General features: G+C 46.2%; 3 protein-coding genes and 1 non-coding gene across 4 annotated transcripts; 1 reads left to right on the top strand and 3 right to left on the bottom strand.

Moving 5' to 3' along the window:
* Positions 1–8892: 8892 nt before the first annotated feature.
* Positions 8893–10799, bottom strand: LOC120686912. The gene has a single exon (XM_039969112.1). The coding sequence runs from the start codon at positions 10369–10371 to the stop codon at positions 9268–9270; it is 1104 nt and encodes a 367-aa protein (XP_039825046.1). The 5' UTR covers positions 10372–10799; the 3' UTR covers positions 8893–9267.
* Positions 10800–18848: 8049 nt separating this feature from the next.
* Positions 18849–19969, bottom strand: LOC120685532. The gene has a single exon (XM_039967512.1). It carries the CDS (start codon positions 19667–19669, stop codon positions 18992–18994), a length of 678 nt encoding a protein of 225 aa, XP_039823446.1. The 5' UTR covers positions 19670–19969; the 3' UTR covers positions 18849–18991.
* A 168-nt stretch (positions 19970–20137) lies between these two features.
* Positions 20138–25248, bottom strand: LOC120685531 (F-box/LRR-repeat protein 4-like). Its single transcript, XM_039967511.1, has 8 exons — positions 24851–25248; positions 24062–24325; positions 23302–23708; positions 22407–22592; positions 21748–21940; positions 21516–21592; positions 21260–21410; positions 20138–20631 (listed from the first exon to the last, which is right to left on the bottom strand). The coding sequence occupies exons 1-8, from the start codon at positions 25160–25162 to the stop codon at positions 20335–20337; spliced, it is 1887 nt and encodes a 628-aa protein (XP_039823445.1). The 5' UTR covers positions 25163–25248; the 3' UTR covers positions 20138–20334.
* Positions 25249–25490: 242 nt separating this feature from the next.
* On the top strand, positions 25491–25573 carry TRNAL-UAA. The gene has a single exon. It is a non-coding gene; the product is annotated as a tRNA-Leu (tRNA).
* The last annotated feature ends 141 nt before the right edge of the window (positions 25574–25714 follow it).

Raw genomic sequence — 25714 nt, 5'->3', positions numbered from 1 at the left:
CTCTTTAGTTTGCCAAAAAAAAAAGCTCCAAACTTTAGTAAGCCAAACTTTAGTTGGAGGGGATCCCCAAACAAGACCTTAAACAAAGTGCTCCATTTGCGTGCATGGTCAGGGGACACATGACTATGGAATGGTGGTTATTAGCATTACTAATCGGATCAGATCGGATCTTACTGTTGCTTGATGAGTTAATCTTGTCATAGACTATTGTTTAAATTAAACCAAGACCTGCATTAGAATGTGCACTATGCTCGCACTTACACATGTATCTTTTTTAATACAAGCAAGTCAGACACACACATGTGCTCACAAGTCGATCACACCCACACATCGCACCCACGCGCACGCGGATCTTCCCTATTACACATCTAAACAAAAAAAAAGAAATGTAATTTTGCAAACTATAAAGGCGTGCTAAATTATGTTACTTTGGTAGGTACGGTACGGTATCTGAACGTTTATTCTTGCATGTGACTGTTGAAGAGAGAACAAGATCGGCCTTGACTGATGAGTAACTCGATCTGAGTGCTGAGTAACAAGATCGGATCTGAACATCACAAGACCATTCCTTTTTGCACGATGCCTAGTGGTCCACTTATTTCCCTGTGCAACTCCCAAAGGGAATAGTATGTTGAAGTAAGTAACAAACTTTGAGGGCAACCAAAGATTTCAGAATGAATGATTTATTCTACCAAACATTAATCCATTATCTTGTTCTTGAAAACTCATAGCATGATTTATTCTACCAATCTTGTTGTTCTTTTATTTCACCATCTAACACTGTCACACCCCCAAAAATTTCAATTTAGGATGTGATCGAGTATCTTTTAGAAGTCCTTTATCCACCATTTAGGGTTCTTTGAGAATTATCTAGTTGTTTCCTTTGGGCATGGCTAATTTACGGCCGCCCGTATTATAATTTATAAACCATCCCTATGGCCGGCTCTTTTTGAGAAGGAAAAAAAATTGGCAGGCCAGCTTTCCCTTTTCTTTTTTTCAGAGCAGATCAGTTCGGGGCTTTGTGTACAAGGGTCAACCTCAAGTTACTATCACTGGAGGACAAAGGCTTATAACTTGACTCCACCTTACTCAACTAGCAAGTTGGTACTAAACATATGCATGCAACACTTATGGGCCACTACTGGGCGACATCCAAATTGGACCGAGTGTCACATACACGCCCCCTCAAAGGACCCAACATCCTCATCGGTCCAACTCCTACATCCAGTGCCGACACTACGTGCCATGTCATGTGTACCATGTCACACCCTAAAATATTTAATTTTAGGATGTGAATGTCTTTTAGAAAACATTTATCCATCTTTAGGGTTTTTCAAGAATTTTTCAGATTTTTCTGACAATTATTCTTATTTTTTTATAGAGCTAATCCATTTATTGGAAGACTCTAAAACCTTTTTCATGAGATCCAAGTATTTTAATTGGACTCGTCGTGCCCCAAACTATCTTCTGGAATTTCCCCGAGAATTTTCGGATCTTGAGAATATATTATTCATGGTTTAAAAGATTTATCTAGAATTTCTAGATTTATTTTAAGTTTGAAAATACGTTCTGGAAAATAAATTCATTTTCTTCTCCAGCTGGATTCAACCTGTTTTCGGCTCAATCCACTCTAAATCCTAGAACCATGCCATGCACAATCTTAAGCTCGATCACCATCACGATCTCATCATCCGTCGCATTTTCGTCGACAAAAATGGATCTGAAGCTTCCCTTTCATTTTCTCATTCTTTTGTTGCAAGTTCCTCGTTGTAGTCGAACCGAGCAATTCTTTCGCTATCCATCCTTTTTCCACTATCCTCTCCAACATGCCAACATGCCCCCATCGAGTTTCCCACTCTCTAAACCTTTCTCCCTGACCAAATCGTGCTCGAAACGGTGCCCTATGGCTCATCTTCGGTGTTTTCCAACAATGCTTTGCTGCAACCACTGCTACCTCCAGCAACTAGCACCGTACCTGCAGTCCCCTCTCCCTCTTACATGCTCCCGAACGGACCATCTTTGCTAACGATCTGAACCTACCTCGACCCAAACCTGATCCGACCTAGTTCGGCCACCACCATCCCCATCCTCTCTTTTTTTCTTCCTCGACACAGCAGCCATGCCATTCCAATCCCGGCTTTTCTATATGTGCGCGCTAGGAAGACTTTGATCGAGTCCGGTTTGGTCGTGCATGTCTGACCTTGTCTTACTACCATATGCCACTTGCAGGCTGAGCTAGTTGTTCGTCTTGTCCTATTTTGGACTTCATCCAAGACTGGACAGGTCACACCGATGCCCTCGGCATGTGCATCGCACAAGCCCTGCTGTTGCGCCCTATAAAAAGCTTCAGCCAACCCGAACCCCCCTCTCCCTTCGGTTCGAGCCATCAAATGGTCAGTTCTGCTTCGGCCAACCTGTTTCCCTTTTCGACCTTCACCTAAAACCATTTTGGCCTCGCTCGCTCGAACTCTCCATTCTACTCCTTTCCTCAGTCTAGCACGACGCTAGTCGGCCTCGCCTCTTTCGCTCCTTTCTTCTTCTTTTCTGTCAGCTTGTTTTGCTATTCAGCCCAAGGTATATGGAACCTACTTCAGTCCACACGAACCGTCTCGGCCTAACCCATTCCGCTCAGTATGCTGAATCGACCTTCCCCTTTTCTTCTATCTCCGCAGGCCGAATTTGTTTCCTTGGTATCCCATAGGGCCTTCTTTTTGGCCCAACCCGAACATCACGGCCTCTCCCTGCCAAGTTCTGGTGTTACACGGGCCGCCGGTCAGCCATCCTGGGTGTGTGCACCAGGCAGCTCCGTTCGCTCCTATAAGGCTGTCTCCAACAACGAGTAGGCAAACGCGAGACCCATTCTTGGGTTTGGGTCATGCACAGTGAAATCGAGGGAATGCATATTCTAGTCGTCTCCAGCAGCAGCACCCATCCTCCGCTAGCTATCCCCATCTCCATGTCGGCGCTGCCGTCTCCCACCCGTGCCGCGACGGCCCGGCTCCTCGCCGGCGACACCGACGACGGGATCTCGCAGTCGCCTCCTCGTGGCCCCTGCTGCCTCTGTGGATGGCGGTGCGCGGTGAGGCGAGGCGTGGCCTCCATCTCCGGCGACCGGCGGCATGCGGTGGCACTAAGGCGAGCAGCAGCGGCACGGCAGCGGGAGCGGTGGCAGCGCGAGTGGCGAAGCACGGTGGCGGGTCCGACGCAGAGCCTGCGGTGGGGCGGCTCGATTAGGCGCGGCTTGGTGGAGTGAGGCTCCCTCTCCAGCAGCTCGAGGCGGCTCCGACGGCGGCGCGCGAGGCCTGGTGGTGCGGTGCTCGAGGCTGCTCAGGCGGTAGAGCAAGGGCACGAACGGGCCTCACGGCGGCGGCTTCAGATGTCCTCCCCTGCAGAGCCGCTCGCTCGCACTCCCCTCGCCCCCGCATGCGCAGTGGCTGTGGCCAGGTTGGCTGCTGTCGTCGGCCGTAGACTCGGTCATCGTCGTGCACGCCTCCGCGGCGCTCATCCCTCGGCTGGGAAGGAGGCGTCAGGACCCTCGTCCGCCCCGCCGCTGCGCGAATCCATGGCGCAAAGGGAGGAGCTCGGGCGTGGATGCGGCGGCCGGCTCGAGCGGAGTGGAGCTCGGGCGGGTGGATGCGAGAGATGGAGTGGAGTGGAGCACAAGCTGGGAGCAGGTGAAGGAGGCCATGGCGCGCGCGCGGAGGGAGGGGAGCGCGCCAGAGGAATGGGTTGCGGTGGGGAGGCGACGCAACTTTGCGTCGCACCTCGCAGGCGACGCAAAATGGGTCCCGTGTTTGGGTCGTCTGTTGGAGCGAGGTTTTGATACCCAAATGTACTGTGCGGAACCTATTTTGGGTATAGGTCGCCCTTTGGGTCATCTGTTGGAGTCAGTCTAAATCGCGAGGTCAAGCCCTCTCCTCGACCCTACTGCAGCCACACACTTCCTGCCGCGCGTTGCCCTACTCTATGGCCATCACTTCCCCCCTGCTCGCACCCTCGCGTCCCTGTACAGCCAGCGCAGCTGCCCCTCGTGCTCGGCCTCTTTGCCATCCACTCCCCACCCCACCTCCCTCCCGAGCATGCCCCCTTGCCTCGCATCCCTCGGCCTAGCGCCATCGCCGCTTGTTCCTGGCAAGATTATGACAGCCACGGTGATCCTTCGCTGCCAGTGGTCACCAAAACGGAACCCCTCCCCCCCCTCTTTCTCCTCTCCATTTTCCCTATCTTCCCACGCTCTCCCAAGCCCTATAATGCCGAGATTTCGCCCAAAGAGTAGTGTGACATCCCGGCCTAGGGCTTAATAAGATTAATAAGACGCTCGTACCAACAAGTTAGAATTTCATTTTCGGAAGCTGATCTCCAAAGAACTCTGAGGTTAAGCATACTTGGTCGGGAGCAATTTCGAGATGGTTGACCGACCGGAAAGTTGTTCCCGGATGCGCACGAGTGAGGACAAAGTGTTCACAAAAGACTTGCGTTGGTCTGTGAGGACAGTCTATATCCTAGAAAAGCTGCCAGATGTAAGCGGGCCCAGTCTCGGAATGGCGGCACATTACAGTAGCCACCGTCCACCATGGGGGCTGTTCCGAGCTTTTTGCACATTAACCCCTGGGAGACTCCATAATTTTCACAGATTTGTTTGTGTCTTGTGAAATCTGCAGAAAACTTCCTAGATCTATTAGGTCTTTTCAGCCCAGCCCCACTGTAACCTTTTTCAGATTTAACCCTAATCTTTGCCCCTTTTGCAAGCACAATTTTCGGTGTCTTGCATATATTTTCTGCTAAACTCTAAAGTCTATGGTTAATCGCGACTAGGTCCTTGAATCACCGTTTAGTCCATAGTTTCACCGTTTCAACCCGTTCTTTTTGCGTTGGTCTTCTAAAACCCTAAGCTATAGTTTGGAAGTGTTGTTGTACCATAGTTCCTCTTTTAAAATTAAATATATATTTAATTTGATTAGTGTTCTCTCATTTAGTTTTTCTAATTAAAAGCTAATTAGATGTTCACGTCAGTTTTCATAATTAATGTTAGTATGATTAATGCCAACAAAAATTTATTTTAATTTAATTTAATAGTTTAACACGAATCATATAAATGTATACATTTAGATGCTCTCACATGTTTCTTCTAGAATAATTGTTTAATTACTGTAATTTCTACATAGACAATTATCAATAAATTGGACTAAATTCTACTTCACCTTTGTAAATATGTATAATATGAGTTTATCACAATTCGGGATATTTCTTTTAAATATCCTTTACATGTGGTTCCTAAATAAAATAAATGAAGCTTATAGTTCTTTTGTTTTCTTTTATAATACAAATCTTTCGATAGCTATTTCTTTTCAAACGTACCTCTGCCTTCCGCATTTCTTGCGCTCACGTGGTCATAGCAGCGAGCCCTATCCTTTAGTATGCTATTTTCAGCTTTTGTTTTGTTTGGTGTTTCTATTCTTAGTTGTTCTTGTTTGTTTATTTGTTGTTGTTCTTGGGCCTGATGTTTGTGTGACGTTAGAAGGAGCGCGATAAAGAGCATTGGAGATTGAGAGTTGCAAGAAGAATTGAAGATTCTAAGCAGCTATTCTTTGGAAGAAAGGCAAGTGTTCCTTGATCATACGCTTGGTCCTAATAACCTTTAAATATACACATTTACTTTATATGCATGCATGTGTCTTAAACTTGATGGATCCCAAATTAAGGATATGCCTAGCCTTTATGATAATTCCTTGTTAGCCTAGGTTTAATTTTACCTTTCTGTTGGGTAGCTACTGCTTAGTTGCTTATAACTGGTTCTGGTTTCGGAATAATTTATAATTATGATGAAAACAATGGTGATGCTAGATTTGCTTTATCCATGTTCATGCTCTATGTGTTGTTAATTTCAAGATCATCTGTTTAATTGGAACATGGAGAACCACCCAGGGAACATTGCAACCACAATAGTATATGGCTCTGGTTTTGGCTAATTAATTAAAAACTCTAGCTTCTGATGATCTTACCAAAAGGGCAAGAGGGGTTGCATCATCGGGGTATAACTCGGTCCTCTTGAGGTTTTGATATGGTCCTGGTTAAGGCGTCTACCTCATTAGGGAGAGTTATGACTACTTTGACTTGAAACCTTAGCAGATTGTTACAAGTTAGGGAATCTTTGTAAAGGTCTTATAGTGAATCCCTTGCCACTCACCTCGGAAGTGTTGAAGAGACTAGCTACCTCAGGCAAATCGGGAGACACGAGTTGTAGGTAAAGTGTACAACCTCTGCAGGGTGAAAACTAATATATCAGTCATGCTCACGGTTACGAGCGGCTTGGACCCTCACATGATAATTGAACTTCAAGATGAACTAAATCGTGGACCATGGTTATGGTTATGGTTATGTTCCTGTTGTATTTGTTCTATTTCTGTTAATGTGCGTTTTGGTATATACTTATATCTTAGTAATAAGGTGCTAATAAAATATAATAAAATATGACCAACTAAAATTGCCTACCTCAGTTAAACCATGTCAGCTTATTCCTTGATTAAGCCTTCCATGTCATATAATTCCCAACACTTGCTGAGTACCAACCATACATGTACTCACGCTTGTTATAACTGCTGCTCAGAAGAGAAAGTTGATGTGAAATCTCTTGAAGATGATGCTGAGTTCTAGACATACGCAACCCCCGGTTGATTGCCTGTGAAGTTCGAAGCCTTCATTTCCAGGTTAAGCTGTATAACTCTAATAATGTTCTTAATCGTTGTAATTCCCTTTTCGTGATACTATTACTGATTATTCACGTATGAGGTCACTATATGTATGGAATTTGATCCTGGCATATATGTAGTTATGCATTCGATTTTATCCTTAAAATCGGGTGTGACATCCCATCTGGACCCACGCGCGCCATGTGCCATATGTCCGCATACTAACCCATATCCAGGAACATCCCTCTTAGCGCATGACCGCAGGTCCAGTGCTGGTGCCACATATAAAATGGTGCTTGATAGGTTTGGCCATGACCAACATGAAATTCTGATTAGGCAACTTTCATATTAAGCAAACTAGTACATTTTCTCAATACATTGAGAGATTTTAAGAGTTAGTGGACCAGTTGGATGCTTACCAAAGTCAAATTGATCCCCTATACTTTACCATGAGATTTATTGATGGTTTACGTGATGATATTAAGTCAGCTATACTTGTTCAAAGGCCCCCGACCTCGATATTACATGTGTGTTGGCTCAATTGCAGGAAGAAGTGGCCCCTGACTCGTCCAAGAGGCATGAGTACAGGCATTCTGAGTATTCAGTGCAACAGAAGCCTTTTTCAATGGTGCATTACCACTTCTTCCCCATCCTGGTTTGGCAAGGTGGAGAGATTATCAAATAACTCTTAAACTGAAGATAAAAGAGGCTTTGAAGCAACTAGACACAGGTCATTTGATGACAATTGGCAGCATTGAGAGCTTATCGCAAAGCTCGAGGGTTATGTTAGAAGTGTGCTGAAAAATGGGTCCATGGTCACAAATGTGATGAATCTCTGTAGCTGAATGCAATTCAGGAATTGTGGGAATTGTTACAGTTAGAAGAGGATAATCTGTCTTCTATAAGTGCACCTGCTGATCTACCTGACCAAGTGTTTATTGCAATCTCTAAAGAGGCTATGTCAGGTACTGAAACATCTAGAACTATGAGATTCCAGGGTTTTATTCAGCACATTCATATGATGATTTTGGTTGATTCGGGAACTTCTCACACTTTCATTAGTGAACAGTTGGCTCAGTCTCTTTTTGGTGTGGCACCAACGGAGAAGCCTATGGGAGTTCAGGTTGCTGCTGGAGGTATTTTGATTTGTAATACTCAGATACAGCATGTTGTATGGTATATTCAGGGATTTTCTTTTACATCAGATTTAAAGATTCTGCCCATCTCTTCTTATGGAATTATTCTGGGTATGGATTGGTTAGAGCAATACAGCTCTATGCAAATGGATTGGAAACTTAAGTGGATAGAAGTTCCTTACGAGGGTTAGTGTGCTTATCTGCAAGGTCTCTTGCAATCTATCCCTGAAGGCACAATTGTACAAGTGCTGTCTTTTCAGCCTGTGAAGGAGTCAGTAGTGGTACCAGCTAATATTCCTCCTGAAATTCAACAACTCATTCAAGATTTTGCTGTGGTCTTTGAAAAACCTCAAGGCCTGCCACCCCCTAGGTCTTTTGCACACCAGATTCCTTTACTTCCAGGAGCCAAACCTGTTTTCATCAGGCCCTTTAGATATGATGTAGCTATCAAAGATGAAATTGAGAAACAAGTGAGTGAAATGCTGGAGTCTGGTATAATTCAGCACAGTACTAGTCCATTTTCTTCTCCAGTTTTGCTTGTCAAAAAAAAGAAATACAACACTTGGAGGTTTTGTGTGGATTACAAACATTCAAATGCACTCACAGTTAAGAATGTTTACCTTGTTCCAGTTATTGATAAATTCCAGGATGAGTTGGCTAAGGCTAGTTGGTTCACTACATTGAACTTGACAGCCGGTTATCATCAAGTATACCTATGAAACAAAGGAGAGGAATTCAAGACAGCTTTCCAAACTCATCAAGACCATTTTGAGTCTAGGGTCATGGATTTTGGACTGATAGGAGCCCCAGCAACCTTTTAGAAAGCTATGAATACCACATCATAACCTTTGATCAGTCCCAAACATCCTCTGAGTGATCGCAATCCCTAACAGTCACAAAGAACATCAGAACAGTCCTGAAACCCCATCATCTTCGCCCAACCCTTCAGATGCAAAGATAGTAAAATGCAATAAACCACTCTCAGAAAGAGATTAAGATACAACCATGCAAGGAAACCAGTGTCATGGCAACAACCTCAAATCGTCCACGGATTCAGAACCACACAATTATCAGTCAGAATAATACAATCATAATCCACTCAACCACATAGCTTCAAGGTTCTGTAAAGAAAGCACACGTCACACGCTGTTACATTAAATCACATTTGAAGACAAACACAACTGGCGTCTGCACATGCAAATCTGAATATGACAATATGAGACGTACATGTAGTTCGAAGCTAGGAATGTAAAACAAGAATGGCATCAAGATTATTCTAGTAGAGTCGGACCAGTCTCCATAATTTCCCCACCCTCAAGATCACAGTAAACACCACTAGCCTGGAAAGGTTGAGCCGTAGCTGGACCAGAGGCAATAGGTTGCTGAACCTGGGTAGCAGCTACGCCTTTGTTTTGCTGAGATGATCCAAGAGAACCATTCCTTTATCCTACACAGTACTCCTGCCATAGCTCGCTCTTCTCAATGCCACAGTGGCAAAACAGTGCCCAGATGTAGCTTATGAACTCACATCCGGGCTTGAGATATTTGTTGTGTGCTTCTGCATTGGGGCTGGGGGCAATGTGTATGAGTAAACTAACCCATATTTTAGCTAGGATCTCCCAGCGATGTTCTTCCGTCTCTTGGTCAATCAACTTCTTGCCTAGTTTTGCTCCTTTCTCCACTATGTTTACACTCAGCTTCCTTTGATGGCTGCCGTGAACTGAGGGCTCCTCCAGTGGCACTTCCATGAGCTTCCTGTAGATCCTCTGCCATGAGTCGTCAAAGCCTTTCAGCTTGTCACGAGCATGTCCAACAGCCTTTTGCAATAGCACCTTGGGCACCAAAATGGTATCAGGCAGCAGATCAGGCCTGGACACAAGCAGGTATGCACAGTACCGAGACAAGCTATTTGCCACCTCATAGTTAGCCCTGAGTTTACCATCAAGAGCCTTTTCATCCAACAGGTAATGATTGGAAGAGCGGCGGCACTTAGCTAGGAAGGAGTGCAAGCATCTGGTTATTCTGCTCAACTTCATGGGATGGTCTTGGGCGAGCTTCATTTGACAGAGGCTGGTTGCAACGTGCAAGACTAGAATGACATGGGAGCATGTTGGTAGCTGAAGGCAAGACAACCAGTAGCGCTCTGTGGAGTCACCAGCTGCATGTAGTGGAGTGAAGTCTCTTGGTAGATGATGGACCTCTTGGTTCATGGAGCGAAGCCTGCTGAGTGCCTCGAAGACTTTGATATTCGCATTCTGGGGAAGCTTGATGGTAACACAGAGTTTTGTCCCATCGCTCTTGCTTTCAACAACTCCCATAGTAAGTGTGTGCACCAGTTTCCACTTCCACGCACTGTAGTTGAATGATTGTAGGAAGCTGTACTGGCCTATAGGTATGACTGATTTCCTCGTAGGTATGACTGATTTCCTTCTAAGGAACACTTCAACCGATCCCGAGAGAAGAATGAAGTGTCTAAATATTTTGTTGCCGTTCACGTACTTGCATATACACAGCAACGTATGCCAGAGTGAGAGGAAGTATGTCATAGGTTCCACTATGTCCACGGCAAGCACCACTGCAATTGCTATTCCAGTAATTTCAATCTCTGGTAATAAAGAAATTGGGCTTAAACCGGTGTATAAAACAATCTTCCGCCAACCACCAAGCCATGCTCAGCCTCACAACACATTGTAGATTTGTAGGAGAGAAAAGGCGAGCGAGTGAAACCCTTCCCAGTAGACCATAGGCCAACTAGTGTGGAGGTAGCCACAGAGGAATACTAGCTCCATTTGCAAGACTCCAAATGCCTTCTTGGCACTATCAACGAGGGCTTCCTCAGAAGTATCAGTGAGAATCTGCGAGCATATAAGCTTTCGGGTTCAGGGGCGGATACAGGAGGGGGGCTAGGGGGGCTCAAGCCCCCCCTAAGCTCCCCTAATTACACGTAAAACATTGTAGTAAGATCTCCAAATCACCATTAAATCTTCACACAAATCAACATCTCTATTGTTTCAGCCCCCCTTGCCTCCAATCCTGCATCCGCCACTGTTCGGGTTGTGGAAACAGCCCCCTCATGCAGTGTTGCTCCTTCCATCCTACATCGGAGTAGCCGAGACAAAGCAAAGGCCAAGCACATATCCTTTGCGTTGTTCCCCCGTCCATTGATGGGTCGGCATAGCAGTGGGTCGCCGGTCGCCACACCGCCAAATCTTATCTAAGGTAACTAGTGATCTTGAGTGGTTAATAATTGCACTGTCCCCGATCTTTATGTTTTTCTTTGACTCCCCGTATACCAAGTATGTGTATCCTTCCATTGTTTCAGGGTTACACCTATCAGGTGTAAAGTCATCCATGTACTCCTGAAGAAGTTTTGAACTCTGGCCATGCCATAAGGATTTGGATACCATATAACCACTCAAAATTCTATAGAGGCTCTTCAGGACAATGAGACCCCACAAAATCCAGAATGGGATGCTCCCGACCTTGGACCCATGCCTTAAATACATGTATGCCACGGCCGAAAGCTTGAGGACATTTCTCCACTCAACATATGGATCATATCTGGAGAGCCAGCTGACACCAGAGCGGAAACTGACTAGAAAAAGCCCCCAGATTGGGAACAGCTGGTTCTTGAAAGGTGCGGCTTGCATGGTCCCCAGGATGTATCGCACTATGGAGTCACAAACAGCATCGAGGAAGATAAACAGTTGTGGAACCCGAAGGCTGTGAAAAGACAACCAGAACATCAATAAGTACAGCAGGGTGAGGAATGCCATTATGAATTCGACGCGAGGCATGACATAGGCCTCCTGATTCCATTTGGTGAGCAGGTTTGTGATCAGAGCACGAAGGTTCATTTCCTTTTGCTGTCTGCAGCAACCTCGTCTGCTCTGGACCAAACCCTGGTCAATTTTTACAAAATAACTTAGGCAAGTAGTGACCAAAATTGAAGTGATATGACCCGGTACTTCTGTTTTCAAAAATGCTTCTGGGATCTTAAAGCAAAGCAGAAAATTATAGTTGGAGATAAATCTCAGCAATGTAAAAACTCTATACATGCATCCATACATCGATGTAACTTCTTAATGGCAACACTAACTGGCATGTGTATGTAACTATATATATATGTATCAATGTAATACTACTATTTCTTTTCTGTCTTGCGCCAATGGGCTATGCCAGGGTGACGTATATGTAACACAAATTTTGAGCCCTTAAAGTGACTATTTTTTGGACGGAGGGGAGTCCAGGGTGACATGTATTCATTTATTATTCCAAATTGAAAAATTTACATGTAGACACCTCAGAAAAAAACACTTTATACGTACAACTCGAGTGTATCTAATGGCCAGGAGAAAATGACAGGCCTCACGCCCGTCATGTGCCCGAACCGGGTTACGCGAAACATTATTGAAAAAAAAAATATGTAGGTAACACTACTATAAAAAATGATTTACTGCGATCTTTTTTAAGCACCTCCGAGGCAAACAGAAAAAATAACCGCCTCGGTTAATAAAAGATGACCGCCTCGGTTAATGCTAGACATTAACCGAGGCGGTTACGACAACCGCCTTGAAAAATATATTAACCGAGACGGGCACCCTTAAAATAACTGCCTTGGTTAATATAGATTAACCGAGGCGGTTGTTCTAAACTAAACACCTCGGTTAATTGATTAACTAGAGGCGGTTGTTCTAAACTAAACACCTCGGTTAATTGATTAACCAGAGGCGGTTGTTCTAAACTAAACACCTCGGTTAATTGATTAACCAAGGCGGGCACACTACAAAGCCCGCCTTAGAAAATACCGAGGCCCAAACAGACCCAAAAAGCCCGATAACAGACTTCCATATATATTGTGAGTTAGGGTTAACGGTTCCCCCACCAGTTCCACTCGGCCGCCACCACCCCTCGCTTCCCCCTCCACCTCTCCCCTCCCCTCGAATCCCCGCCACCCCACCCCACCCCTCCCCTCCCACTCTCTCGACGATGGCGCAGGGTGACGCGCACCGCAGCACGTGGCCCAGGGCAGCACGCAGGCACGAGAGCCGGCCGCAGCGCCCTCTCCCCTCCTCCCCGCCGGTCCTCTCTCCTTCCCTCCCCCTCTCCAGCAGCGCGGGCCAGCGGCCACGCCAGCAGCCGGGAGCAGTGGCCGCGGGGCGCGCGGCGGCCGACGTGGAGCGACGCAAGCAGCGGACGCCGCCGAGGAGGCAGCAGGAAGGCGTGGCGGAGGCCCCGCCCGTGACCAGGAAGAAGGCTGCCCCGGCGGCCATCGCGCGGCGGACGACGGCGGCGGGCTCAGGCACAGCAAGGCCGGATCCTGCTGCGGCGGGGCCGAATCTAGGGGCGGCGGGGCTAGATCCGGCGGCGATGTGGGACGGCGGACCGGCGGGATCCGGCAGTGGAGGCGGATGGGCTCGTGATGGGCTCGGCAGACTCGTGATGGACCAAGGCGGGCAGCGAAACCGTCTCGGAAAATAGGTCATTTACCGTGACCTTCGCTTTTGAGACGGTTGGGGTTGACTGCCTCGGTTAATACTTTTTGACCGCCTCGGTTAAGATTTCTGTAGTAGTGTAAAAGATATACATGTGGATATAGGAAGGAGAAATAAAATCAGCATGTAGATTAATATCTTAACATGTCCACGTAGGAGTATAACATAGGTGTATTCATTGCAAGTGTCAATTCAAAATGAACGGCGGGTGAGGCATACCGCATACAGATGCATGCATGGATATAGCTAGATTTGGGAGGCATACAGATGCATGCATGGACATAGCTAGATTTGGCATACTCGAATATTTATCTTTACATTATATATATTATTTTTCTTTTTTCTTTTGGCTTTTGTAAATAGACTTGTGTCAAAAACGCATGAAGGGACCTCAATAGCTTGGCAATTAGTAATTCAAGAGAGCAGCGCGAATAATGGTTAGACGACTCATACCTGCTGCTTGTCAACGTGTGACCTGGAAGATCAATGCAGGCTGCAGCGGTGATGGGGCGTTTGGAAAGCCTGTTCTGTAGTAGTGATTAGGAATGAATTTAGGATCTTGATTCCTGTTTCAGTTGAAAAACCAAGGGATTCGGAGTTCGGCCTTCTGGGAAAGTAAAGTGAGTTCGCTTCCAAATACTATATATGCCAGCTTGAACCCTGCTTGCGACCTGAAACAACTGCAAATACTAAATTAAACAGTGCTCTTAACGAACTACAAAGCTGCATGCTATTCCTCATAGAAACTTTGAGGGCACACAAACCAAATGTCAAGTGTCTATTAGGGAAACAGCGGCCAATAATGTGAACCAGGAGAAGGGCGATGTGGAAGAAAACAGCAGTGAAAACTCGAACTATTCTTACTCGAAATTCAGTATTCAGCAGCAACTCAGGGCGATGCCAGCGGCCTGCAATTGTTGTTGGGGAGAACTCTTGGCCACCGTAAGCCGCCTTCTTTTGCCAGGAAGAGAGCAATAGGCTCCTAAACTAAGTGGTTCATTCTTCTTATTTTGTGACCGAAGAGATGCAGTTAGAAGCAGTGTGGGTGTACCGGTGGGTCCCATTCCACACCCATTCTATCATCAGAGATTGTCTTCTGTTTTATCTGCCAGAAGCCCCGAAGGAATAAAGGAAGGTCTCGGTAGCAAGAAAAGCAAAAGAAGAAAAAGGAAAGCTCGAAATCATGTGAGCCGGCTATATATGAGGGCAAGCACGGCCCACCACCCTACCTCACCCTGCAGCTCCACCCCCCCCCCCCCCCCCCCCTCCTCTTTTAAGCGAAGGCAGTTGCAATGCCCAAGCTTTACTTTACTTCTGGGGCCGGGTTACAGATTACTTCTGCTTTCTTTTGATAATGGAAGAAATTAGGTGCCATCCACATATTGAATATACTGAGAAGTCATACGAATATGTGCCATGACTTAGCATTGGTGCTGAGTAATTGACGTTAGTTGAGATTTCGGTATGTAAGTTGAATGGGAAGTTTTGGGGATTGCTTGAGCTCGTTCATGCTTTAAGACTAAACAAGATCGGATTTGAACGTTACAAGACCACCATTCCTTTTTGCACGATGCCAAGTGGTCCATTTATTTCCCTGTGCAACTCCCAACTGGGGCGGATCTATAGGGGGCTAGGGGGTCTCTGACGGAGGTAGACCCAGATACCTCCCAGCCGAGTGGGGACCCTGTGTCCGGGTACCTGCCCTGCTCGACTACCCTGCTCAACTACCCGGCGGACAGGCGCTCGGCTGGACGATGGAAGGGTCCTCTACTGGTAAGGATCAAGGCTCGACCTATACGCTCGGATTGTTAGGGATCTTAACCGACATGATTCATTGTAAACAACCCGAGTAGATATTATCCCTTACTAGTAACCCACGGCTCCTGTGCAATATAAAAGGGTTCGGGTACCCATTAGCGATAATTTCAATCACATCATTCAATCATCTAGCAAAAATACACAAACAACACGGGATATAGGGTATTACGATCCCGAGCAGTCCGAATCTGTTCAACCCTTGCGTCACCATGTAACCATCCAACTCTTGGCTCCAGAATCCTCCCTCACCTAAAATCTACTGTCGGGCATATAACGGAGGTAGACCCAGGTACCTCCCTACCGAGTAGGGTCCCCGTGTCAAGGTGGCTACCCTGCTCGACTACCCAGCGGACAAGCACTCGGCTGGACAACGAAAGGTTGCGGATCAGCATAAAGGCAGAAACAAGACGCCTAGATAATTAGGGATCATAGCCGACATGCTTCCTTGTAAACAACCCGAGTAGATCTAAACCCTTACATGTAACCTAAGGCTCCTAAACTATATAAAGGGGTTGTGGGAGTACCTATAGGATCAATCTACAATATATCATACTACGAATGGCACTCATCAGCTGAGAGAAGTTTAACTTATATTTTTATCACATTTATGCATGTGGCAAGCCACGGAGCCATGACACGCTGACACCTAGTCAGCTCGGGGTGCGAAATGTCCTCTCTACCCCTAACTTGCTCCTCTTTTTCCCTATACGAAAGCCGGGTCCCGCAGATCCTTTCGCTGCTAGGTGGGCTCCATGTTGGATTTGGATCGATGGCGATAACATTAATTATCACCGCCGTTCAAAACTAATGTAACAACGATAGTAACAGACAATTTTATATGCGGGTATCATTTTTTTACAACTAATGTATGCGAAGGATGCGATCACCTAGATCATTTGTTGATCCATCCAAGTCTGACAATGGCATTACGTCTATCCATTCACAGTTTTGATTGCAATCGAAGCCCATCCATTGGACACATCGTCCAGACACACACAAACACACGGATCCTTGACACGCACACACTCGATGCCAAGTGGTCCATTTTGTAAGGAACATGGCACCATTTATGCCATTTCGAGTGATTTTGGTGATCGAATGACAACACAACACTTGGACTAATATGATTGTTAAGATGACCATTCTCAGAATTTTAGGTTCAAGTGATGACAAAGAGAAAGAAAAGATAGGCGTAGCAAGGCCCGAAGGGCCGCCCCTACGGGGGTTCCGGATGAACCGACGATTCAAAAAGGGGCATCGGTGCATTGGGCGTCCTATGTTCCAGAGACGATGTCAAGAGCCCAGAAGAAGATTCTTCAGTACCGGTTCAACCGACGATGCATCGGAGTATTGCATCGGTGCAATGACGTCAGCGCCCAAGAGAAGATTCTTAAGCACCGGATGAACCGGTGATGCATCGGTACAAAGCATCGGTTCAACCGGTGATCACTGCGTCAGCTGTCAGGAGTTCAATGGCTACTTCGAGTTATGAGTGACCGGAAGAATCGACGCTACCTCAGCCAGAGGCATCGGTTCTTCCGGTGATACGTAGATTTTCTACTAACCGTTGGAGCAACAGCTACAAGATTTGGTGGCCTATATATATGCCTCACCCCGGCCATTTGAAGTTTGCTGGAGTTGCTGGACATCCCACACACACCCAAAAACATCTCCAAGCCATACAAAGCATCAAGATCATATCCTTAGCCCTTAGCACACTTTGAGAGTGGTGTGTAAAGGTTAGCTCTTAGTGAGTGTGATTGCAAGGCCTTGAGCCTTTGTGCTGTGGTTCTCTAGTGAACCAAAACAAGAGCTTGGTGCGCCAGCACCTTGGAGCGTGAAGCTCGCCGGCAACGTCATCGACCATCCGACTTGGTGTGGAGCGGCGGCGACATCTTTGTGCGGGGGATGTGGAGACCACATCCTTTGTGGAGAAGCTCCTTAGTGGAACCCGGGGCCAAGGTGACCGTGATTGTGTTCACGGAAGAGACTTGGTGGCCGAGTAGCAATACTCTTAGTGAGTGCTACAACAATGTGGATGTAGGTGTGCCTTTGTGGCTAACCGAACCACGGGATAAACACCCGCGTCAAGAGTTTGCTATCTCCTATCCCGCTCTTTAAGCTTCCGCATTTTTTACTTGCAACATTTGTGCCTTTACTTTCATAGAGTAGTTTCTTGTTAGGAAAGACTATAGGGTGCATAACTCTTTTGGGATAGGGGTTTCACACTAGAACAGCCTAGTTGCACATCTAGATAGCTTGTTTTAGTTTAAGTTTTGTGCAAACTAGTTGGAGCCATAGATCTAAGTTTTTATTAGTGCCTAATTCACCCCCTCCCCCTCTTAGGCTAGAGCACCCAATTACTTTCACATTTATTTCCTTGTGCAACTCCCAACTGGGGCGGATCTATAGGGGGCTAGGGGGTCTCTGACGGAGGTAGACCCAGATACCTCCCAGCCGAGTGGGGACCCTGTGTCCGGGTACCTGCCCTGCTCGACTACCCTGCTCAACTACCCGGCAGACAGGCACTCGGCTGGACGATGGAAGGGTCCTCTACTAATAAGGATCAAGGCTCAACCTATACACTCGGATTGTTAGGGATCTTAACCGACCTGATTCATTGTAAACAACTTGAGTAGATATTATCCCTTACTAGTAACCCACGGCTCCTGTGCTATATAAAAGGGTTCGGGTACACATCATTCAATCGTCTAGCAAAAATACACAAACAACACAGGATATAGAGTATTACGCTCCCGAGCAGCCCGAATCTGTTCAACCCTTACGTCACCATGTAACCATCCAACTCTTGGCTCCAGAATCCTCCCTCACCTAAAATCTATTGTCGGGCATATAACGGAGGTAGACCCAGGTACCTCCCTGCCGAGTAGGATCCCCGTGTCCAGATGGCTACCCTGCTCAACTACCCAGCGAACAGGCACTCGGCTGGACAACGAAAGGTTGCATTGCGGATCAGGATAAAGGCAGAAACAAGACGCCTAGATTATTAGGGATCATAGCCGACCTGTTTCCTTGTAAACAACCCGAGTAGATCTAAACTCTTACATGTAACCTAAGGCTCCTAAACTATATAAAGGGGTTGTGGGGGTACCTATTGGATCAATCTACAATACATCATACTACAAATGGCACTCATCAGCTGTGAGAAGTTTAACTTATATTTTTATCACATTTGTGCACGTGGCAAGCCATGGAGCCATGACACGCAGACACCCAGTCAGCTCAGGGTGCGAAATACCCTCTCTACCCCTAACTTGCTCCTCTTTTTCCCTATACGAAAGCCGGGTCCCGCAGATCCTCTCACTGCCAAGTGGGCTCCACGTTGGATTTGGATCGATGGCGATAACATTAATTATCACCTCCGTTCAAAACTGCGGAAAACAACAATAGTAACAGAAAATTTTATATGCGGGTATCATTTTTTTACAACTAATGTATGCGAAGGATGCGGTCACCTAGATCATTTGTTGATCCATCCAAGTCTGACAATGGCATTACGTCTATCCATCAAAGTTCTAAATAGCCGGCTATAGCTTCCGCTATAGATGGCTATAGCTTTCAGAAAAAACAATCGCTATGGCATTTAGCCCGCTAAAATTGGCTATAGCCCGCTAAATGCCGGCTATAGCCCGCTAAATACCATAACGGTAGCCTTGCCGCTAAATGCCTTAGCCGGTGATTTAAAACCATGCTATCCATTCACAGTTTTGATTGCAATCGAAGCCCATCCATTGGACACACACAAACACACGGATCCTTGACACGCACACACTCGATGAGAGATCGAGCATTATGGGCATTGCAGCGGCGAGCGGTGCTCCGGCCGGCTCGTTCAATGCTTGTCCGGCGCCGGCTTGCCGCCGCGGCCGCCGAAGCTCCTCCTGCGCTCCTCGATGAAGGTGGAGGAGCGCTCGTTGATGTTGGACGGCACCCGCAGCACTGGCGGCATCCGCGGCCGGAGCCCGCTCCGCCTCGGCACCCGCTGCTCGTCTCCTCCTCCCGCGCCCGACGCCGACGCCTGCCGCTTCTTGAACAGCGACCTCTTCCGCTCCAGCGTCGCCGCCGGGGCGCCGGCGCCCTCCTGCTCGGGCCGGTCCTCCTTGATCGTCACCGTCTTCCTCACCTTCGTGGTCTCCTCCACCGCCACCGCCGGCGCTGCCACCGGACTGTCGTCGGCCGCGGCTCCCGTCCTCTGCTCAGCAGGAACGTCCCTTGCCGTCGTCGTTGCCACGGCGCTCTCTTCCAGGATGGTCGCGGCGCTGCCGTCGCCATGGCCGCCGAACTCGTAGTCGAACTCGGCCCTCTCGATCGGGATGGCGAACTCGTCTTCCTCGTCACCTTCCTCTCCCCGCTCCGTTGGAGGGTGGCCGCCGCCGGAGCCGTTCTTCGGGCCGTCGGCGATGCTCTTCACCCTGCTCATCGTTAGGTTCTTGGCCAGGAACGTCAGGAACCGGTCGCACATGCCACCGGCCGCGCTCGTCGCCGGGTCGCCGCCGCCGCCTTTCTCCATTGCTGCTGCTGATTCTTGAGGCCAAGATGGAGGACGGACTCGTACACTTTATAGATGTCTCGACATGGATGCATTCGGATAAGGAGCAACAAAGTAGCCGACAGTGTAGGGGCGAAGCAGGCATTGAGCGCCAAAGAATCCATGCGTTCCTTGCAACTGCAAGAGACGTCTGATCTTACCTGACGAACAAGTCTTTGGGAGACGAAAGACAGCAAGCGATTCCAGATTCTACTGACGGCAATCCGTTTGGAACAGTCACATGCCGAAGCGATGCAAAGAAGCAGGAAGAAGGTATCTCGTCAGCCACTGGAACAAGACAAGTTGGCAACTAGCCCCTCTGGTGAAAAGCACTTGACATTTGGTAAATAAAAATCCCATCAAAGCTTCAAAGCTTCCATTGAACTATTTAGTGTACAATGGAGGTCATACCAGTTTGTTTATTCATCTGATTTTATTATCTGGGTAATCACTTTTCCGTAAAGAGTCGGTACAGCATTTTTATTATGTGCAACATTTGGGAGTAAATAGTTCATACAACACTTTTTGAGGTAAAGATGCAATGGTATACAGCACAGCAAAACAACACAGCACAACAGAACAGATGCTTTTTTGGGGCAGGGAGTTGATACTGCACATAGATTTATTTGATTATTTCCATTCTGAACCTAAAGCCCGGTACAGAGGAAGGACAAGACGGGTCCTGCTCTCCGCCGGGTCCTCTCGCTCACCTTCCACTCCTCAACAAGGAGCTTCTTCAGCCTGGAGCAGCCCGAGATGATGGTCGCCACACCAGCGCTGGTGATATGCCGGCAGTAGACCATCTGGCATGACTCCAACTGCAGGCACCCTCTAACTAGATGGCCCAGACCGCCATCAGTCACCTCAGGGCAGTGGGAGAGCGCGATTTCTTTAAGCTTGGGGCAGCCTTCGCCTATCTCAGCAAGTGCTATGTCACCTATGACCTGCGTGTTGAAGCAAGATTGACAAGTCATCAGACAAGAGGATGGAATAAGGGGAATGTATCATGAGGTAAACATGTTCTTTCAAATTGAATGGTTCAGACTTCAGTTAGAAGCTACAAGTTTTAAACACTTAGACACTGATGACATTGCTGATCCTTTGCATCAAAGCAACTAGTCCAAGGCAAGATGTACTTGTTGGGTGATGTAGAAGAAATCATTTCCTGACAAACTTTTTATTTGCGTAGCTGTTATATTTTGTCTCATGACTCATGTATTTTACAGGGACAAAAATCCTTTTGTGTTTCCATAATCTTTATATTTGTTATGGATCCCTTATAGATATAAAGGTAACTATTCAAATTCTATATTTGTGGGTTACTGTATACCAGAGCCAAGATATAAAACTTGTGGGTTGTACCAGGTCTAGTACAGTGAAATGTGCTTCAAGTTGGGGCAAAATGTGCTTATTTGGTTGCTCAAAAGACACCTTACTCTCTCTCTTTTGTTTTTTGAAGGATAGACAGCTTACTCAGAGTAAGGTGAAGGAGCATTATTTCTTTTTACACAAATTTTGGACAATTTTCGAATAAGGAATGCAGTGAGCCAGTGACATAGATAAAACACATACCTGGAGAACACTTATATCCAGGAAGACTAGATCAGGGCATCCTCTGGCAATTGCAGTCAGCCCACTATCAGTAATTAGCATGCACCCACACAAGTTTAATTTGCGCAGAGAGCAGTTTTCTGCAATTGCATACAGCCCTGCATCAGATACCCTGAAAAGGAAGTTGAATATTCAAAACTAAAATAAAGTGGACGATACACATGGGAATGCCTAATAAATGTGACACGACACATCATACATTCATGATTATATTTACCTCTCACAAAATTGGAGTGTCAACTCTCTAAGAGATTTACAATTCTCGGCAACAGATATCAATGTTTTGTCTCCTATCTGCATACCAAATGCATAAATTTTAAGAATACAAATACAAAATCATTTAAAATTCCAAACTGAACAGAACCAAACATAGAATGTAATGAAAATATTGATATTTATCACCATGTTTTCTGAGCTTGCATCAAATCAAAGCAAGCTTGGAAAAGTACCTCATAACCACGCCGAATAGAAAGTTCTGTTAAGTTCTTACAGCCTTGAGCTATGTGGCACAAGGCAATGTCACTTATTCTTGAACAGTCAACCAAATAAAGAGTCCTGAGAAGGGAGCAGCCTCTACCAATCTCCAGAAATGCACTATCTTGGATTCTTGGGCAAAAAATTAGAGAGAGCTCCAAAAGGCCCCTGTTTGCGTTGGACTTTGAATCATATATCGTTATTGCAACAAAAGTTTTCAACATTGATAAAAAAAATGCTAAATAAATGAAAGAACTGTAGAAGAATTACATTTTCACTCACATTAAAAAATGTATGATAGCCTATGTGTAGTTTTAAACTTGATAGGAAGAAAAACTGTGGGGATTCATTCTTTTAACATATTTGTTTAGTCAGTCCCTTCTCCCTAAAATACAGTTCAACTTACTTTAACTACAGCACATCCTGTTAATATAGGAGGAACTGTTCCAGAATAGGAGAATGAATGCCTATTGAGTGTTATGTGAAGTACGGAAATTCCAATATATCAAGTTATCACCAAGGCAATTGCAGACCACTTAGTTCAACTAAACCAAATATACTAATATAGGATAACAGTTCCAGAAAACTGAAGTAAGGATATTTCAATATATCGAGTTATCACCAAGGAACTTACGGACACCATCGCCCAATGTGCTCCAGCGCAGCAGTTTCCATGTTCTGACAACCATTAATCTTCAACCGTGCTAACTTTTTGCAGCTACGAGCTACAAATTCAAGGCTGCTGTCAGTTAGTAACTGGCAGTCATTGAGAACAAGATCTGTTAGATTCTTGCACCCTTTCGCAATGGAAGAAAGGCTCCTGCAATTGAAAGAGTTGATCATCAAATCATTCAGAGAACTCAGAAATTAGTTGAAGCACAAGGTACAAGAAAGAAGTTTTAATGCATCATCAACACCTCCAGTTGCAGAATACTTGATTCCATGAGAAGCATTAAATAGGGATACCTAACATCCTAGTTGCTTTAGATCAGTTCTACTAACATGGTTCACAATGTTCTTATTCTCACTCGTCTTGTAATTCTCGTGTGTGTGTGTTTTGTAGCCTTGACTTAAAGATTGGGATATCTCTGAGGAGTTAGCTTTGGATAGGAGCGCTTGGAGACTAGCTATCAACGTGCCTGAACCTTGACCTTTGTGTCTTTTGGGTTTCATCTCTAGCCTACCCCAACTCGCTTGGGACAAAAGGCTATGTTGTTGTTGTTGTTGTTGTTGTTGTGTGTGTGTGTTTTGTAGCCTTGTTGGCTCTTGTGTAGTTATCCTTGAGGTTTGCTACTAGCCCTAGTAAAATTGGTTTTGCATACCTTCAAATATTAATTATACCTATTAATTCATTTAGTAGGATAAGCCAAGATTAAATGTAATATACATCAAGATGAGAAAAAATATATATGAATTTCTTTACCATAGCATATAGAGCTCAGTAAAAGTTGATACAGGAAAAACAAAAATGGACTTCAGGCATTTATAAATCATAACATTAGATTAGAGAGTGCAGCTAAATTGACTACCTGTCTGTAAATCGTTCAAAGTTGTTGAGTGACAAGCTTTCTAAAAGCGAACAAAATAAGCCAATAGCATCTAGGGCGTCATCCCCCGCACCAATACATTGTAGCTTTAACGTTTTTAACTGTCGGCAACCTTTAGCAATAGATATTACTCCATCATCTTGAACACGATCTGATTCCACTGACAGGATTTGTAGGTTAGGGCAATGGGATCCAACAGCACGCAACGAATCATCAGTCAACCAAATACAAGTTGCAATAGAAAGAGAGACCAGTGATTGCCCACAGCTCTTTACTAATCCAATCAAGCCTTCATCTGTGGTGCCTTCAACAAATCGCATGTTTAAATTCTTAAGTAGCTTGCATCCTTCCCCAATAGCAATGAGTCCTGGATCTCCAATATAGCAAGCCTGCAGTTAAAGTTTTCCTCAAGTTTCATCCAAAAATATATTATAGGTCTACTTAAGAAGAAATATACGGATTGATATTTGAGATGAATAGTAAATTGTGGATGGAACTAGACAAAAGCTATCATGCAAATAAGTCTTCTGATTTAACAAATTTAACTAATAAATAAGGAAAAGCAATAATCACCATGTCACCAGGAACAAAGTATTCAATCAAATATTTCAAGAAATTGTTACATGGATACACTACAATAGATATTGTAGATATTAATCCTTCATTCATAGTAACTTTTGATGTCCCTATACCTGAACTTCATAACAGAGCAAAAGCTGTAGAATAGATAATATTGAATTACCTGAAGATCTAAAGAAGTCAAATTCTTGCAGTTCTCCGCTATCCTCACTAATCCTGTTGAGGATATGGCAGAACACCATATTAGACTTAATTTCTCAAGCCCTCGGCAACCCCTTGCGAGGTGTGTCAAGCCAACATCAGTCAAACAACTGCGCTCTGATCCATCATCAACGGCTGGCTGGTCCAAAGGGAATGGGGCTATATGAATAGCATTTGACGCGAGGGGTAGTCTCCTCCGGCGCCGAAATGGACTAGTACTATGCACCTGCATTCGAGACAAGTACTGAGTGTATCATAACAAGGGAGTTGAATTGAATCGGAGACCTTTTGAAGAAAAAACAAATTAATTGTACTGAAAAAGTGCCAGTAAATTAAGGTAGTATGTCCCAATCTTAATGCAGCAAAGTAGTTTGCACCCTAGAATTATGGCAATTTTTCCAACACCCAAGGTAGTACATTCAAGCTAGTTAGTGAACAGAGACCAACAAAGTGCAGTCATTATACATTAGAAGATTCCCCTGCCGAATAATTGAAGATCCGAAGTCATGGAAATACTACGATATTTGGGGAAATGGTGCCAATCTCTGGCAAAATCAACTGCACTCGCCAAATTTCTCCCAAATACGATGCCGCAGCAGCTCAAAATTCATAAGTTCCTAAGGATCCTGATCCGCATCACTACATCATCCCCTGAAAGACGCAACATTTCTGACGCCCCGCACGCGGCAGCCCCAGCGGCGAGCCGGCAGCCAGGCAGGATCCGGTGGGGGGAGGAGCTGACCGGGCGTACCTGGCGCGGGCGGCGCGACCTGGGCGCGGCGCCGGCTGCGCCCGCGGCGGTGAGGCGCTCGTCCACCGACACGTCGGCGAGCGCCGGGAAGCGCTCGGCGACGAGGCGGAGCACCTCGTCGGCGCGCTCCCCGGACGCGGCGAGCCGCGCGGCGCGGCGGGAGGCGCGCTCGAGGCGGCGCCAGCGGCGGCAGACGAGCGCGCAGGCGTCGAGGTCGCGCTTGCCGCCTCCCGGCCCCGCGCCGACGCGGCGGATCACGTCGTCGAGGAGCTCGTCGGGGAGCGCCGGGTTGATGAGGTCGGCGCCCCGCATCGCCGGCAGCGGAGGTGACGGGCTGGGGGGATCGGGCCGCCGGCCAGGGGTGGGAGGAATTGGGAAGCGGTGGGCGCGGGTGTGGAGTGAGGTTTCGAGGAGTTGGAGGGGGCGGAGTGGAAGAGTCGCGCGGGAGGCGTGCTCGCGCGGTAACGTATAGGTGCTTTTGTGATTTGGTCCTCGAGGTATGCGGAACAATCCTTCTGAGCTGCTTGGAGGACTTGGTGAGGGCATGAATGGAATATGGGACACAACGGGTGGCTGGGATGCAACGTAGTACTAACTTGCATAGATTAGTTACTACTCTTTGGGGACATATTTCAACACAGCTGGTTTGCCCGAGTGGTTAAGGTGGAAGACTTAAGATCTTCTGCGCACAAGTGCGCGTGGGTTCGAACCCCAAAGCCAGCATCCGGCATCTTATTTATTTTATGCAGGGTATTTTAGAAAATTCGAATGAACTTTATAATCTTCTTTTGCTTGCTTAACAATTTTTTCGCCAAATCTTTGGTTTTCCAAAAATTTTTGTGAACTCCTTATGACTTTATAAAT

Source organism: Panicum virgatum, chromosome 8N (assembly GCF_016808335.1).
Source record: "Panicum virgatum strain AP13 chromosome 8N, P.virgatum_v5, whole genome shotgun sequence".
In the NCBI taxonomy this organism is placed as follows: domain Eukaryota; kingdom Viridiplantae; phylum Streptophyta; class Magnoliopsida; order Poales; family Poaceae; genus Panicum; species Panicum virgatum.
This window is presented reverse-complemented; position numbering and strand designations above follow the sequence as displayed.